Consider the following 14,215-nt stretch of genomic DNA (forward strand, 5'->3'; position numbering starts at 1 on the left):
GCTGAGATTAAGTCTCATGCTCTACCAACTGAGCTACATGGACCAGTGGTCTGACTTTGTCAAAGGCAGTTCTCTATGCTCCTATTTGGGAAATGCCTGTTTAAACCAGCTCTTTCTCTAGAACCATGAAGTCTTACTTTACTTCTAGTGAAAGCACCGTCGCTCAGCAGTGCAGCATCTGCTCTGAATGCAGAAGGTCCCAGGTTCCATCCCCAATGGCATCTGCAGGTAGACCTGAGACTGTCTCCTCCTATGAAGAGCCATTGCCAGTCAGTGTCAACAGTACCAAACTAGATGGATCAGTGGTCTGATTCTGTACAAGGTTGCTCCCTGTGTTCCTCACAGAGTAGGCAAAACTGATGGGCAGGGCAGAGGTCCCACATTGGCTGGGATTATCTAGTGTGACATATTTTCAGTATTATTACGTATTCATTGTGTTTATGAACCACCTTTTTTCTCCAAGGCAGTGGTGTAGCGTAGGTTGCCAATGCCCTGAGCAAGGCAACTATTGCACCCCCTAAACCATGGACCATTAACACAGATGCCAAGAGGAAGTTTTCTAGGTGGGGCTTGGCGATCTCACATGGGGCTGAAATGGACCAAGTTTGGGAGTTGTAGAACCTTAAAATCAGAGGCAGGCAGAAAAGCAAACACAACTTTCCGCTTGCCTGTTTCTTTGTTTGTTTTGGGCAAGTCTGTGCAAGGGCTCATTTCTTTTAAAAGAGGCGCTATCTGAATCCAGGGAGGTGGGAATCATAGCATGGAAGAGGACAGCAGCAAGCTGGGAAGTGCCAGTATTTTTTCTTTTGAAATTTTGTGCCACCTAATAATTTTGCAGCCAGGGCCTCTATCCTCTCCTCCCCATGCTAGACCACTGATCCAATGAGCTCTAGGTGGCGGACATGGTCCCCCTGCCTCATTTAATCCCCTCAACAACCCTGCAAGGTAGGTGAGGCTGAGAGGCAGTGGCCAGCCCTCAATGAGACCTTCATAGCTGAGTAGGGGCAGAATTCAAACCCTAGTTTCCCAAGTCCTTGTCCGATACTACCGTACATTGGTCCACCAAAAAGGCAGAAGGGGATACATCTGAGCCTCTTCCTGCTCCTTTCTCCTCCCTCAACGCCATCCCCCCTCGCCGGCAGCCACGCTCCTCCTCGGGTCTCTGTTTATTTCATCACCCTCCTCTTCCCACCCTCCTTCCCTCCATCCGTTTTGGCGAAGCTTCTTGCCTGTTTCCCAGTTCACCCTGGCTTGCATGTCTTGGGGATTCTGGCTTGTGTTGACTTCACTTTGGGCCACTGTCCAGCAGCCAATTAAGCTAGAATGCCGAAACTTTAAACCAGTTCTAGACCCGCTCCGGAGAACGGGGGAGGGAAGGCGGTTAGAAGAGGCATCGGTGTGTGTTGGGGTGGGAATAGTGGGGGGGGGGGGGACCAACCTAGAGAGTTTTGCTGATCTTGAGATTGGAGGCCTGTTTCTTATGCTGGTTTCCAGATGTTTTTTCACTGCTCTCTCCAACACGGACAGAGCAGATGTTCAGGCGGTAGCGCTTAATTGGTGCCTACCCTTGAACATGAGAAGAGGCTGCTGGATCAGGCCACTGGGTCGTCGAGTTGCAGCCTCGTGTTCTCCCAGTAGCTGGCCAGATGCACCACTGGAAAACACAGAAGCAGGATTCGCCACTTGTGATTCCCAGCATCACTGCCTCCAACTGTGGAGGAAGGACATAGACATTGTGGCTTCAATAGATGTCCAGTCCTCTTTGGAATCCATCCAAACTGGTGGCCCTCGCTGCCTCCTTTTGGAGGGAGTTCCTGAAGAACCTAGGGAGATCCTACTGGATCAGGCTGAAGGCCCATCTAATCCAGCATCTTAGGAAAAGGAGATGGGTTCAAATGAGAGATTCTGACTAAACACCAAGAAGAATTTCTGGCGGTAAGAGCTGGTCTGGACCCTATTGGAAGGTGGTGGACACTCCTTCCTTGGAGGTTTCAAAGCAGAGGTTGGATAGCCACCTGTCAGGATTTGGCTTGGGACCCTCGTACCTACGGGACCACCTCTCCTGGTATGCCCCGCAGAGGACCTTAAGGTCCATAAATAACAACACTTTGGAGGTCCCAAGCCTCAAGGAGGTTAGATTGGTTTCAACTAGTGACAGGGCCTTTTCAGCACAGGCCCCGATGTGGTGGAATGCTCTGTCACAAGAGGCTAGGTCCCTGTGGGATTTGACATCTTTTTGCAGGGCCTGCAAGACGGAGCTGTTCCGCCTGGCCTTCGGCTTAGATTCACTCTGACCCCTTATATGGGATTTGGTATATAAATTTTCCCTTGGCTTTTTTTGCTGGCCCATGTAGGACCAGCATGGATAGCTGGCTCGGATGAATATCTGACATTTCCTCCCTTTATGATCTTGATTTATGGGCTACTACTAAAATGAGGCTGCATTTTAAGCTGCATTTTAAGCCGTATTTTAACTAACCGTTTATTTGTTTGTTTGTTGTTGTTGTTTCTATTATATTTTATTGTAATTCATATTTGGTGTTAGCCGCCCTGAGGCTGGCCCTGGCTGGGGAGGGCAGGGTATAAATAAAATATTATTATTATTAATTTCCTGAGCTGTGATTCCTGCATTGCAGAGGGTTGGACTAGATGACTCTTGGAGGCCCCTTCCAACTGGATCATCTTCACCATCACCTCCCTAGGTGGCACTGCTTATTCCTCAGTCTCAAGCCTTCTTTGCATGCTCCCGAGTAATGTAGCCTATCTTTCGTGGTTGTTGTGTGAAATTACTGCAATAAAGCATGCAACTCTGCTTTTTTGGGGGGGGGAGGGGCGGAAGTGTTATGGAAATTCTGTGAGACACTCTGTAATTTTTACGGAGCTTATGAAAATACGCTCTAAGCTCAAAGGCAGGAGGTGGTGGGTGCAAGATTGGGCATGGCTCCTCCGCTCCTCTGAGTCGCACTGTGGCTCACGACTTTGATGGACTGGGGTTTTGCTGCCAATACACAGCTTGACTTGCTTGCTTGAGCCATCCATGAGTCTTCGCTCAGTTGCCTCATCTCTCTTGGGTGCAGGTTCAGTGGGGGTGCTTGGGCTCATGGGGAGGGGAGATGGAGAGGACCCTGTCCTTTGACTGACTGTCTTTTCTATGGTTTGAAGAGAGGGAAAACAATCTTCAGAGAATGATGCCAGTGTTAATTAGCTAATTAGGGGGATGCTGAGGGGGGGTGTGTGTGTGTGTGTGTCAGAGAGAGAGAGAGAGAGAGAGTCCTTCTTTTCCCCACCCCCTAAAAAACTAAACTTCTTCACAGCCCAACTTGGCCTTTGTTTGACAATGGAACAAACTCCTTTGGGAGGTAGTGGACTCTCCTTCATTGGAGGTTTTTCAACAGAGTTTAGATGGCCACCTGTCAGGGATTCATGAGCTGCGATTCCTGCCTTGCAGGGGGTTGGACTAGATGGCCCTTGGGTACCCCTCCAACTCATAGAACTGTATTCTATTATTCTATGCATCTGAGGCCACTCCAGATGTTTTGGACTGAAACATCCTCCAACCTCATCAACAGGGAGCTGTGTTCCCATCAGCTGAATTATCGCATGACCACACTGACTGGGGCTGATGGGAGATCTATCTATCTATCTATCTATCTATCTATCTATCTATCTATCTATCTATCATCTATCTATCTATCTATTAAGATTTACACACTGCTTGATTGCAACCACCCAAAAAAAACCCTCTCAAAGAGGTTTACAAAAAGATAAAACGATGAACTTATCCATAAGCAGAATTAACAACAAAAGTTAAGACTTTCTGAAAGTTAAAATAACAATAACAGATTAAGTACTGGAAGCAGATGAAAATTCACATCAATTTTCTAAACATCTGAGTGGGCTTGTCTAAACAAAAATGTTGTTAGGAGGCACCGAAAAAGGTACCGGGACTGTTTATGTATGCGGCAACGGCTGCAAGGATGCTACTAGCCCAAAGATGGAAAGAACGTTCAATAGTCCTGTCTAGGGAAGAATGGCAAGCCAAACTGCCGGACTATGCTGAAATGACAAAACTGACCGGGAGACTCAGGAATCAAGAAGATACTTTTAAAAAGAATGGGGGAAATTCATTTAATTAGGAGACCATTGTAAACAAATTCAAACGTTAGCTGGACTTTAAAAATAACTTGTAAAGAAACAAAAGAGATGGATAATTTAGAAAGATAAAAATTGTGGAGAATGTAATATGTAGTTTTAGAAAAAAGTATTTTAAGGACCCATGCAGGGGACAGGGGGGAAGCCACAAGATTCAGAGAATCTCATATATGGATATGCTGAAAGTTTTTTCCCCTTTTTATTATTTTGGATTTGTTCTTGTAAAAACCAATAAAAATATTTAAAAAGAAAAGAAAATGGTACATGCTTGGTATCAAGAGGCAGGGAGTTCCAAAGTGTAAGAATGGGTATTATGTAGTCCAAGTCATCTAGAGGGCCCCAGGCTAGGGGAGGTTGGTCTAATTCCTCACTCTGCCAGCTGCTGCTGCTCTCCCTACTTGGCAGATTTCCTAGTGGCCATCCCATAATAAATCATTGTCATTGGGGGTGGGGCAGGAAAGGGAGAGATGCCTGCTTGAGGCAAAGAGCACATGGGCAGAAAATTCCAGTTTTCTTTGCTACCCCTTCACAACTTATCCAGAGAACAGATATATTTGGGTGTTGCCATTCTTTCACAACTACCGCCAGATCTGCATTAGATTGACTCTCTCTTTTTTAAAAAAAAAAGGAAAAGGAAAAGCCTTCTCTCTTGTTAACAGAATGTTCAAAGCTTTAGAGGGAAGAGATTGATGTGCAACTGTGCGGTTTGCATTTCTTTCTGTATACAAGCAAAGCAATGTCACGCCATGTGGTCCACCTACAGGAAAGATGGGCAACATCTGGAGAGGGGGAGCCAGATGTGCTTGACTCCAGCTCCTGGCATCTGGCCTCGGGGTTGATGGTAAGAGCTAGGAATCCACCAAACACCTGGAGACCCCCACAGATCTCCCCCAACCATGACCTGCAAACTCAGCTTGGGAGACCGGCTTTTTAAAAAGCCCTTTCAAGAAATACGAATATAAGAAGCCTGTTGGATCAAGCCCATGGCCCATCTAGTCCAGCATCCTGTTCTTACAGTGGCCAATCAGATGCCTGTGGGAAACCCATATGCAGGACCTGAGCACAAGAGCCCTGTCCCCTCCTGTGGCTTCCAAAAACTGGTATTCGGGAGCATTGCTGCCTCCAAGGTCCCTAGCTAGAGCCCCAGACCCTGGGCTGACAAATGGTCCCCTCCCTTTGTTGCAGCGAAAGAGAAGCACTCTGCTTGTGCTCAGGAGCAATCCTCTTTCTTGTTCCTACTTCAGAAGAACCTGCTGGATCAGGCCAGAGTCCCAGCAAGTCCAGCGTCTTGTTCTCACTGTGGCCAACCGGGCACCTCTTCCGGGGAACCCGCAAGCAGCATTTGAGCACCATCACACTCTTCCTTCCTGCAGTTTCCCGCAATGGGCATTGAGAAATATCGCTGCCTCTATCTGTGGAGGCAGAGCACAGCCATCCTAGCCAACAGCCATCTATAGGCCCTTTCCCCCATGAATTTGTGCAATACTTACTTAAAGCCCAGTTGGTGGCCATCACTGCTTCCTGCGGGAGGGAGTTCTGCAGTTTAACAATGTGCTGTGAGCAAAGTGCTTTCTCTTTTACCTGCCCTGAATCTCCCAACATCCAGCTTCCTTGGATGTCCAGTGTCACGAGAGGGGGCGGGAATCTTTCCCTTATCCACTTTCTCCATGACATGCATGCTTTTATTTTTTTATTTTTTACCACCAACCAAACACAAACAGTGAAACCCCCCAGGCAGCTGATACATTGGGTATACATAATCAATAATAACATATTCAAATCAACCATATGTACAATTTTATATACGTTAAAACTCCTCCATCCACAAGGACATGCATGCTTTTATAAACTTCTATCAGATTGCTTCTTACATTTTCTCTCAATGAAAAACCCCCTTGGAGGAGGGTTGCTCCATCCCCTTGGACTGCTCTGCTTGTCCCTTTCTGAGCCTGCTTGGCACAGGCTGGGGCTGGCATTGCAAACGGGTTCTGGGGCTGAGCCCCGTCTCGAACGAAGCTCTATGTGGGAGACATCTCAGCTCCTCCCTAGGGTTTTGCTTCCAGCTGAGCATCTTTGAGCTCCCACCAGCCACACCAATAGCTCCTTGGCCTGGAGAGAGCCCTTCCGCAATCAGACGGTTGAGAAAAGGTCAGCTCTGTTGTTCGACTCCCAGGGCAAAGCATGTTGAACTTAAACACAAGTGTTTATTTAAGAGGGGAGGAGCAAGGAAGGCGTATTGGCTGGGCTGGAGGGCGAGAGAGGGGGGAAGAAGGCAACATGAAAACAAAGGATGAGCTGTTCGGGGCATGGTTGCGCAATCCTCACGGAGGGTCAGAGGCAAAGCAGGATTCCACCCCAGAAAGCCAAAGTGCTGTCAGTGACTGGAGCAGCAAATGACACAGGCCAGAGATGGTGGGGGCGGGCTGTGCAAAAAAGAGAGTGCAGATCTTAACACGATACTTGCCACGTTAATTGTTTCTCTTTATGCATGCAGGAAACTAGCAGATCACACTTGCGAATTTGGTTCATAGAATCCCAGAATTGTAGAGGTGGAAGGGAACCCCAAAGGCCATCTAGCCCAACCCCCCCCAGTGACAAAAGAATCACAGCTAAAGAACCCTTGACAGATCACCCTTGGACTTGTGCCCTGAGCCCTTTTAATACCCAGCAATGCTCCTGAGTGGCAGGAAGATGGGAGCGGGGGAAAGATGGAGGCCAAGGGAGTCTTCTAAGCCTCTCAATACTTTTATCTTGGATGGGCACGAATGGGGTTTCCCTTCATCGCCAGCTATGAGCCAATCAAACTCTCCTTTCCTTTCCAGGGGTCCCAGGTGCTGGTGTTGGAGTTCCCGGGCAAGGCTACTACCCAGGTAAGGGGGTGCTACTACCTGCTGTGTTTATCTTTCTGTTACAGGTGTCACCAAATCCACCCGATTTTATTTGTGTGTGGAATTTCTCTGCCCCTTCCCGCAATAAGCCACCCTTCTCAAAGCCCCTTTCTTGCAAGAAAAGGGTCACAAACAGGAATAATGGGGCGAGATAATGCACTGCCTTGTGGAATTCATGCATGCATTCTTCCATTTGTCTGGCCGATTAATTTCTGATCCTGCTGAGATGCCCTCTCCCTAAGCGTCCCAGGGGGAATCACATCGTCTTAAAAAGCAATCTCAAAATAATGCATAATCAGTCAATGAGAGCTGGTGTGGTATAGTGGTCAGAGTGTCGGGTTAGGACCTGGGAAACAAGGGTTTGAATCTCCCACACCACCATGAAGTTCCTTCGGTGACTTTGGGCCTGTCACTGCCTCTCAGCCTAGCGTACCTCATAGGGTAATTTGTGGGGATTAAATGGGGGGGGGGGAACCATGTATGCCGCCTTGAGTTCATTGGACAAAAAGGTGGGCTATAAATGCAATCAATCAATCAACCAATCAATCAATCAATCAATCAACCAACCAACCAACAAGCAAACTGTGAGTCAACAACAGTAAATGCTACAATTGATAGCACCATTTGCATCGGGTGAGGCCTGTTGCCCCCTGATTGTTGCTGAACTACAACTCCCATCCTCACCCCTGAGCTACTCTTGCTGGTGCTGAAGCTAGTTTCAGTTCCCATCAGCACCAGTGATGGGTGCTGCGTAAGCCTGCTTGCGATGGCTAGGTGCTGTTTGAGGGCCCCTCCTGGGTCTCCTGAGACAACCCTCTTGATCCCTACAGGAGCTGCTGGCGTAGGAGGACTAGGAGGACTTGGTGGGGCAGGTGAGTCCCTGGAGGAGGGAAAGGATGCTCTCTGCCTCCTGCGCTTGAGCAACCGGACGGTTTAGAAGATAATGCATGGGGCAGGGAACATAGGTGGTGGTCCTTTCCCCTGTTTCACCCATGGATCAACATTGACCCTAAACTGAACCAAGGATCAGAAAAGGGCAACCCAAACGATCGAGGAGGTGCAGAAAATCCCCCACAGGGAAAGGTTGCAGTGTCTGGGACTTTTTAGATTAGAGAAAAGACAAGCAAGAGGAGTTTGTAAAATTGTGCATGGCATGGAGAAAGTGGGTAGAGGAAAGCTTTCCTCCGTCTCTCAAAACGCTGGCCGTCCTGGACATCTAATAAAGGAGAACAAGGGAAGATTCAGAACCTGCAAAAGGAAGGACTACTGGATAGCTTAGCTGGTCAGAGCATGGTGCTGATGATGCCAAGGTTGAAGGTTCGATCCCTATAAGGGATGGCTGCATATTCCTGCTTGCAGTGGGTTGGACTAGATGGTCCTCAGGATCCCTTTCCAACTCCATGATTCTTCATGCATTGCATAGTTAAACTTTGAAACTCTCTCCCACAAGAGGCAGGGATGGCCACCAACTTAGACAGCTTTAAAAGAGGGTTAGACAAATTCATGGAGGACAATAAAGCTATTGACGGCTACTAGCCAAGATGGCTATGCTCTGCCTACATACTTGGAGGCAGCAATTCTTCTGAATACCAGCTGCTGGAAATAGCATCTATAGGGTGTCACGTTGGCTGCCCATGATATACTTTGGAGCTTAGCATCAGACAGTTGGGAAATGTGAGTGGGGAGTCTTCAAAGTCCATTTTAAAGTCTTCAGGGTAGCACCCATGTTTGCCTTTCTGGGGAGGGGATTCCACAGAATGGGGCCAGTCACCATGAAGGCCCTGTCTCTGTTTATGTCCACCAATCTAGTTCACATTAGAGAAGTGTGAGGACAGGGAATTTCAGGCCTGGGTGCTGCATGCAGCCCTCTATGTGGCCCCTGAGACCCTCATCTGCCCTGCACCTACCTGGAGTGGTATTGCCTGGCAGGGATGGGTTCTTGACCTGAGAGGTTGCCTCTTGCTTACTTGGATGACTGTTAAAGTAGTGTGTGTTTTTGTGGGTGTGAGAATTTCTGACTGTCATGGGGCTCAGGTGTAGCCTACCATACAATGGTAAGTGTTCCAATCTTTTGCTCTGCCCACTGTTGCTTTTGGGGACGCTTCTCCTGACATTGGCGCTCATCTAACTGTACCCGATGCCTCCCTTTATCCCCAGGATTTGGAGCAGGAGCAAAGCCCCCCAAACCAGGTAAGTGGCCATCTCCACTCCCCCCAATGCTCTTTATGACTGACACGGTCTCTCCTCTCTTGTTGTGGCTACTAAATGGGGAGAGGAGCAGGAAGAGGCAGCCCAGTGGGCTTACTTGTGTACTCCTCTCCCCAGGTTCTGTACCAAGGATGGGGGAATCTGTGGCCCTCCAGATGTTGACCACATCATGATCGGCCACTGGGCATAGCCAGGATTTTTGTTAGGGGGCGGAACAGGCCTTTTGTTGGTCGGGGAGGGCAGAACCTCAGTTTGCTATGTGTTTTATTGATTTTTTTTTATTGATTTAGGGGGGCAGCTGCCTCTCCCTGCCACCCTGGCTATGCCCATGCTGGTGGGAAATGGAAAAGGTTTGGAAAAGAGCAAGGCGATAGAATGTCTCCCCTGTGAGGAGTGGTTGCAGCCTCTGGGGATTTTTAGTTTAGAGGAAAGTAAAGCAAGATAGACCTTTATAAACTGATGCACAACCTCAAGAAAGTGGACAGGGAAAAGGTTTTTTCCTGTCTCTTATAACATTGCAACTTGTGGACATCAGATGGTGCTGAATGTTGGAAGATTTGCGACAGCTAAAAGGAAGGGCTTCTTATTCCGGCATTTGCAGGGGGTTGGACTGGATGACCCTCGGGGTCCCTTCAAGTTCTGTGGTTCTATGATTCACATAGTTAAACTGTGGAATTCACAGTTCCCACAGGAGGCAGTTATGGTGACCGACCTAGATGGCTTTAAAAGAGGATTGGATAAATTCAGGGAGAAGAGGGCTATTGTTGGCTACTAGCCGGGATGGTTATGTTTTGCCTCCATGGTCAGAAGCACTGATGCTTCTGAAGGCCACTTGCTGGAAACCACAGGAAAGGATAAGGCTTTTGTGTTTATGGCATTTGGTGGCTACTGTGAGAACAGTACACTGGGCTAGATGGGTCCTCTGTGGGCTGATCCAACTGCAGGACTTCTGATGCCCTGGCTTCTTTTCTCATCTGCAGGTGTCGGAGGGGTTGTCGGAGGCACTGGAGCACTAGGTAAGCTTGCCCTGCGCATGTGAGCTCTCCAGCCTTGGCTGAGAGCAGGTATCTCAGACCCACCACCGGCTCTTCTAGGGCTCCCAAGCTGGTGAGAGGGAATTGTTTGGAGGATATGCAGAGCACTGGCTCAGCACAACTGTTGCCTGGGGCAAAGCAAAAAGGTGCCACCTTATCCCATTCCATGCTCAAAAGCAGACTGGCAGCTGAGTCTTACTTCAGCACTAGCAATGGGGACAGCGCCCTGTGCTGGAGGGGGGGCAGAATGCCTGCTTGACCTAGTGGTTCTCAAAGTGTGTGGCATTGTGCCCATGGGGTGGGCTTACCTAGGTGGGTACTAAGAGGGAAGCACAGAGGCTGGAGGTGAAAACGACTATCAGATTTTGAAAAGCTGGTATCACTGAATCATCAATTTTCTAATTGGATTTTGAATAAATGCACATTTAATTGTTGCTGCTTTGAATTTTATTGCGTTGTTATCGGCCTTAGTGGGTCATGCAGGCTGCTATTCTGAATAATGCATTTTATAGGGTAGGGGGGATGAATTTATGGGAACAGGGGGTGGACCCCCCCAAAAAATTCTTTTGGGAGCTGTTGGAACTCGCTCCCGCAGGAGTCAGTGATGACAACCAGGTTGGATGGCTCTAGCTAGTTTAAGAGATGGGCACATAGAAAGCAAGTGGAGCCCAGTGTCAGGGACTGGCTGGACAAAGAGGAGTTTGGGAGGCACCAGCCGGGGAACCCCTGAGGGAAACCCCCAAGTAGGAAGGCTCAGAGCCTAGGGATTGGTGGCGGGACACTGGGGAAAGGTCAAAGGGAGCAGATTGGGAGGAGCAACTGGATGCTGAAGGGGCAACAGGGTTTAGTGAGCAGGAAGAGCCTGTGACAGGGTGTTCAGACTCCAAGGGGTCAAGAGGCTGCAAAAGAATCCAGGGAGTCTCCCTCTCCTGCTGCAACAAACTCCCCTCCCTGCTGGTCTCCAATAACACAGAGAATAATGAGGATGGGGGCTTAGCAGAGGTCAGAAACGCACAGACGCAGATGGCTTGGAAAATGTCTGGGAGAGGAAGAACCTTAGAAGGGGTGGAAGGCAGCTGCTCCATAGGGGCAAGACCAGCTTGGAAGTGTTGCTGAGTTGCATGCCATTTCGAAGAAAGAGTTAACTTCACTGATGACAGAGTCCTGCATCTTTCAAGCTGACCTGCATCTGACTCCAGCCCTGACACTCAGTGCCGCTTTCCTTTTCTGCCCTAGGTGGTGGTGCCTATCCAGGTGGTGCCTATCCAGGAGGTGTCTATCCAGGAGGTGTCTATCCAGGTGCCGGAAGCCCTGCAGCGGCAGCTGCTGCTTATAAGGCAGCTGCCAAGGCTGGTGAGTCAAGGCTGCAGGTGTCTCTGATGATTATGGAGGTTCTTCTGCCTGCCTACTTCGTGGGACACAGAATCTGTGCTCTGGCTGCCTCTCTGCCCCACAATGCTGCCGTTGCTTTGCTGGTCTCCTCTCCTGATATTTTCCCCTTAGGAGGCAATTCCCAAACAATCCCTCAGTGGTGTTGGGCTGTCGCAATACAGAGATGCAGTCGTTTGAGGAGGCTTCCCATTCTAGTCATTCGAACACCTTCTCTTCACCAGAGGATGCCATCTCTTGTGGTGCAGGGGCATAGCAGAACAGGCAGCCTCTTGTAGGCTTCTGGATGAGTCCCTGTTCTGGACAGAAACTCACCCAGAAGCACAGGGAATGTGCTTCTCTGAGAGCAGGTGATTCCTGCTTTTAGGCACTCAGAAAATAAATATTTTGGGTGAGGGGGAAGGCAGCTTTCTGAAATGTGATCATGGCTGCTCCAGCTATGACAACAGGGTCTGAGTTCCTGAGACTCTGTTTGTGTTGTTCCTTAAACAGGCGCTGGGGCTGGTGCAGGTACTGGTGTAGGCGTACCTGGAGCTGGCGTGGGTGTACCTGGAGCCGGTGTAGGCGTACCTGGAGGCGGCGTGGCTGTACCTGGAGGTAAGTATTTCCACAGGGTATGTTGCCTTGATCTCCTCACACCCCAGAGACTTAGGAACACTGGAGACAGAATTGGCCCATCTAGTTCAGCCTTGCCTGTGTTTCCTGTCAGCACAGGAAGTGACACAGGTTACATTCCAGCCCAGCAAAGGCCTGCAAGGAGGGCTCTGAACCAGGCTAGAGGGGTGTGTGGTCTAGAGAGGAGGCGTGGCTTGGAAAGTGCCCACAGAGGCCTAGAAAGCCACATTCAGCCCCCAGGCCTGAGACTCTGGCCATCCTAGGGCAAGCGATGTGATATTTCTCTTTCTCTGTCTCCCTCCCGCAGGTGGTGTCTTGCAACCAGGAGCTGGCGGGGCTGGCGTTGGGGCCAAGCCTGGCAAAATCCCTGGTAGGTCGAAGGCTGCCCCCTCTAAAATCCAGGGGCAACTTGGGGAAGAGCCAGATGTTTTTGTAGCGGACAGGGAAGAAATCTGTGCAGTCTGGTGTGTGAGCTGGAATGCAGCCAGTCCTTTGAAATGGTCACTTCTCCTAATTTTGTGATGCAGATCTCCACCCAAAAGTTTTGTATCCCAAAATAGTGTATCCATTAGGAGAAAATGGGCACCAAGATCAATGTGTTTGTGAAAACAGCACACAAAAAGTATATGGCACTGATTATCTTGATCCAGAACTGTTGCACTTTGGGGTTGGAAATTTCCTTAAGCGTTTGAACGATAGTTATCTCAGCATCTTTTAATCAACTCCTTCAGACCATTTCTTTTTTAAACAAAAAGTATTTTATGGTTCTTCCACATATAATAAACATAATTCAAAATACAATTACATTGGTACTTCGGTTTTCGTTCCGGAAGACCGTTCGATTTCTGAAACATTCGAAAACCGAGGCGAAAAGCAATGGCTGCAAGTTCAATTGAGAAAATTGAAAAACATGCAGCGGAAGCCGTTCAACTTCCAAGGCATGTTCAAAAATGGAAGCATTTACAGTACTTCTGGGTTTTCAGCGTTTGAAAACCGAAACGTTTGGCTTCCTATGTGCTCGAAAACTGAGGTACCACTGTGACAGTAGCAATATCAGCTAGTCTGTAATTTATTTGAGGGAAAGCATAACAACAGCTTAAAGTTGGAACCACCACTTTATTAAGTTGATTAAGCATATTTAAATTTCTAGTCCGCTAGGTCTCTCCAGACATTTCCAATGGTCTGGGGAGGTTGTCTCAATTGATTGCCATGTCTAATATGGGAGATGAATGGCTGCTAGGATAAAGGCCTCATCTTGCTTTGAGCCACCCTGACGTGGAAGGTCAATTTCTCAGCAACGGACCACACCTGAGCATACCAGGAATCTATTGACAGACCTGTTGCTGGTCACCAACATTTAGCAACTACTATACGAGCAGCAAAAATGTCAACACCTCCCAGTGAGATACATGTCGATTTGATTCATCTATTATTCCTAGCAAGGGTAACAAAGGAGTTGGATTTATCCTTCTGTTACAAATTGATCCCGTTTCTTCAAAGACGGCTATCCATTTCTGTAGGCTGCATGTTGCAGATGCTCCACTGCCTTGGCTCCATGGCTGGTCTCACAGTTTGTGCTCTCTCCTCGACAGGTGTGGGGATCCCTGGCGTCTTCCCTGGAGGTGTGCTCCCTGGCACAGGTGAGTTCTGTCCCATTCTGGAGAAGGGCCATAGCTCAGCGATACGGTCTCAACCTTGCATGCAGAGGGTCCCAGGTTCAGTCCCCAAGGCCATCTCTAGGTACAGCTGGGGATGTTCCCCTGCCGGAAACCCTGGAGAGCTGCTGCCAGTCAGTGTAGGCAGTACCAAGATAGGGGAACCAGAAGCCTGACTCTCAGGGTAAGGCAGCTTCTTCTGTTTAAATCCGCCCTTGATCTGGAACCATGAGGACTGGAATCTTAGCTCAGCTGCCTTGCAGGCAAAAGGTCT

General features: G+C 48.7%; 1 protein-coding gene across 4 annotated transcripts in view; it reads left to right on the forward strand.

Annotated features, from left to right (window-relative positions):
- Positions 1–14,215, forward strand: part of ELN (elastin) — a 64,737-nt gene that overhangs the window by 19,367 nt on the left and 31,155 nt on the right. For 3 of the 4 annotated variants that reach the window (XM_079954524.1, XM_079954522.1, XM_079954525.1), the window contains exons 2-9: positions 6,975–7,022; positions 7,871–7,912; positions 9,198–9,230; positions 10,229–10,264; positions 11,519–11,635; positions 12,164–12,268; positions 12,594–12,656; positions 13,879–13,926. In XM_079954524.1, the coding sequence (XP_079810650.1) occupies positions 6,975–7,022; positions 7,871–7,912; positions 9,198–9,230; positions 10,229–10,264; positions 11,519–11,635; positions 12,164–12,268; positions 12,594–12,656; positions 13,879–13,926 (492 nt within the window). Of the gene's footprint in view, positions 1–6,974; positions 7,023–7,870; positions 7,913–9,197; positions 9,232–10,228; positions 10,265–11,518; positions 11,636–12,163; positions 12,269–12,593; positions 12,657–13,878; positions 13,927–14,215 lie in introns of all 4 variants that reach the window. The other variant, XM_079954523.1, reaches the window with a different exon arrangement.

Source organism: Podarcis cretensis (genome assembly GCF_951804945.1).
Source record: "Podarcis cretensis genome assembly, chromosome: 15".
Taxonomy (NCBI): domain Eukaryota; kingdom Metazoa; phylum Chordata; class Lepidosauria; order Squamata; family Lacertidae; genus Podarcis; species Podarcis cretensis.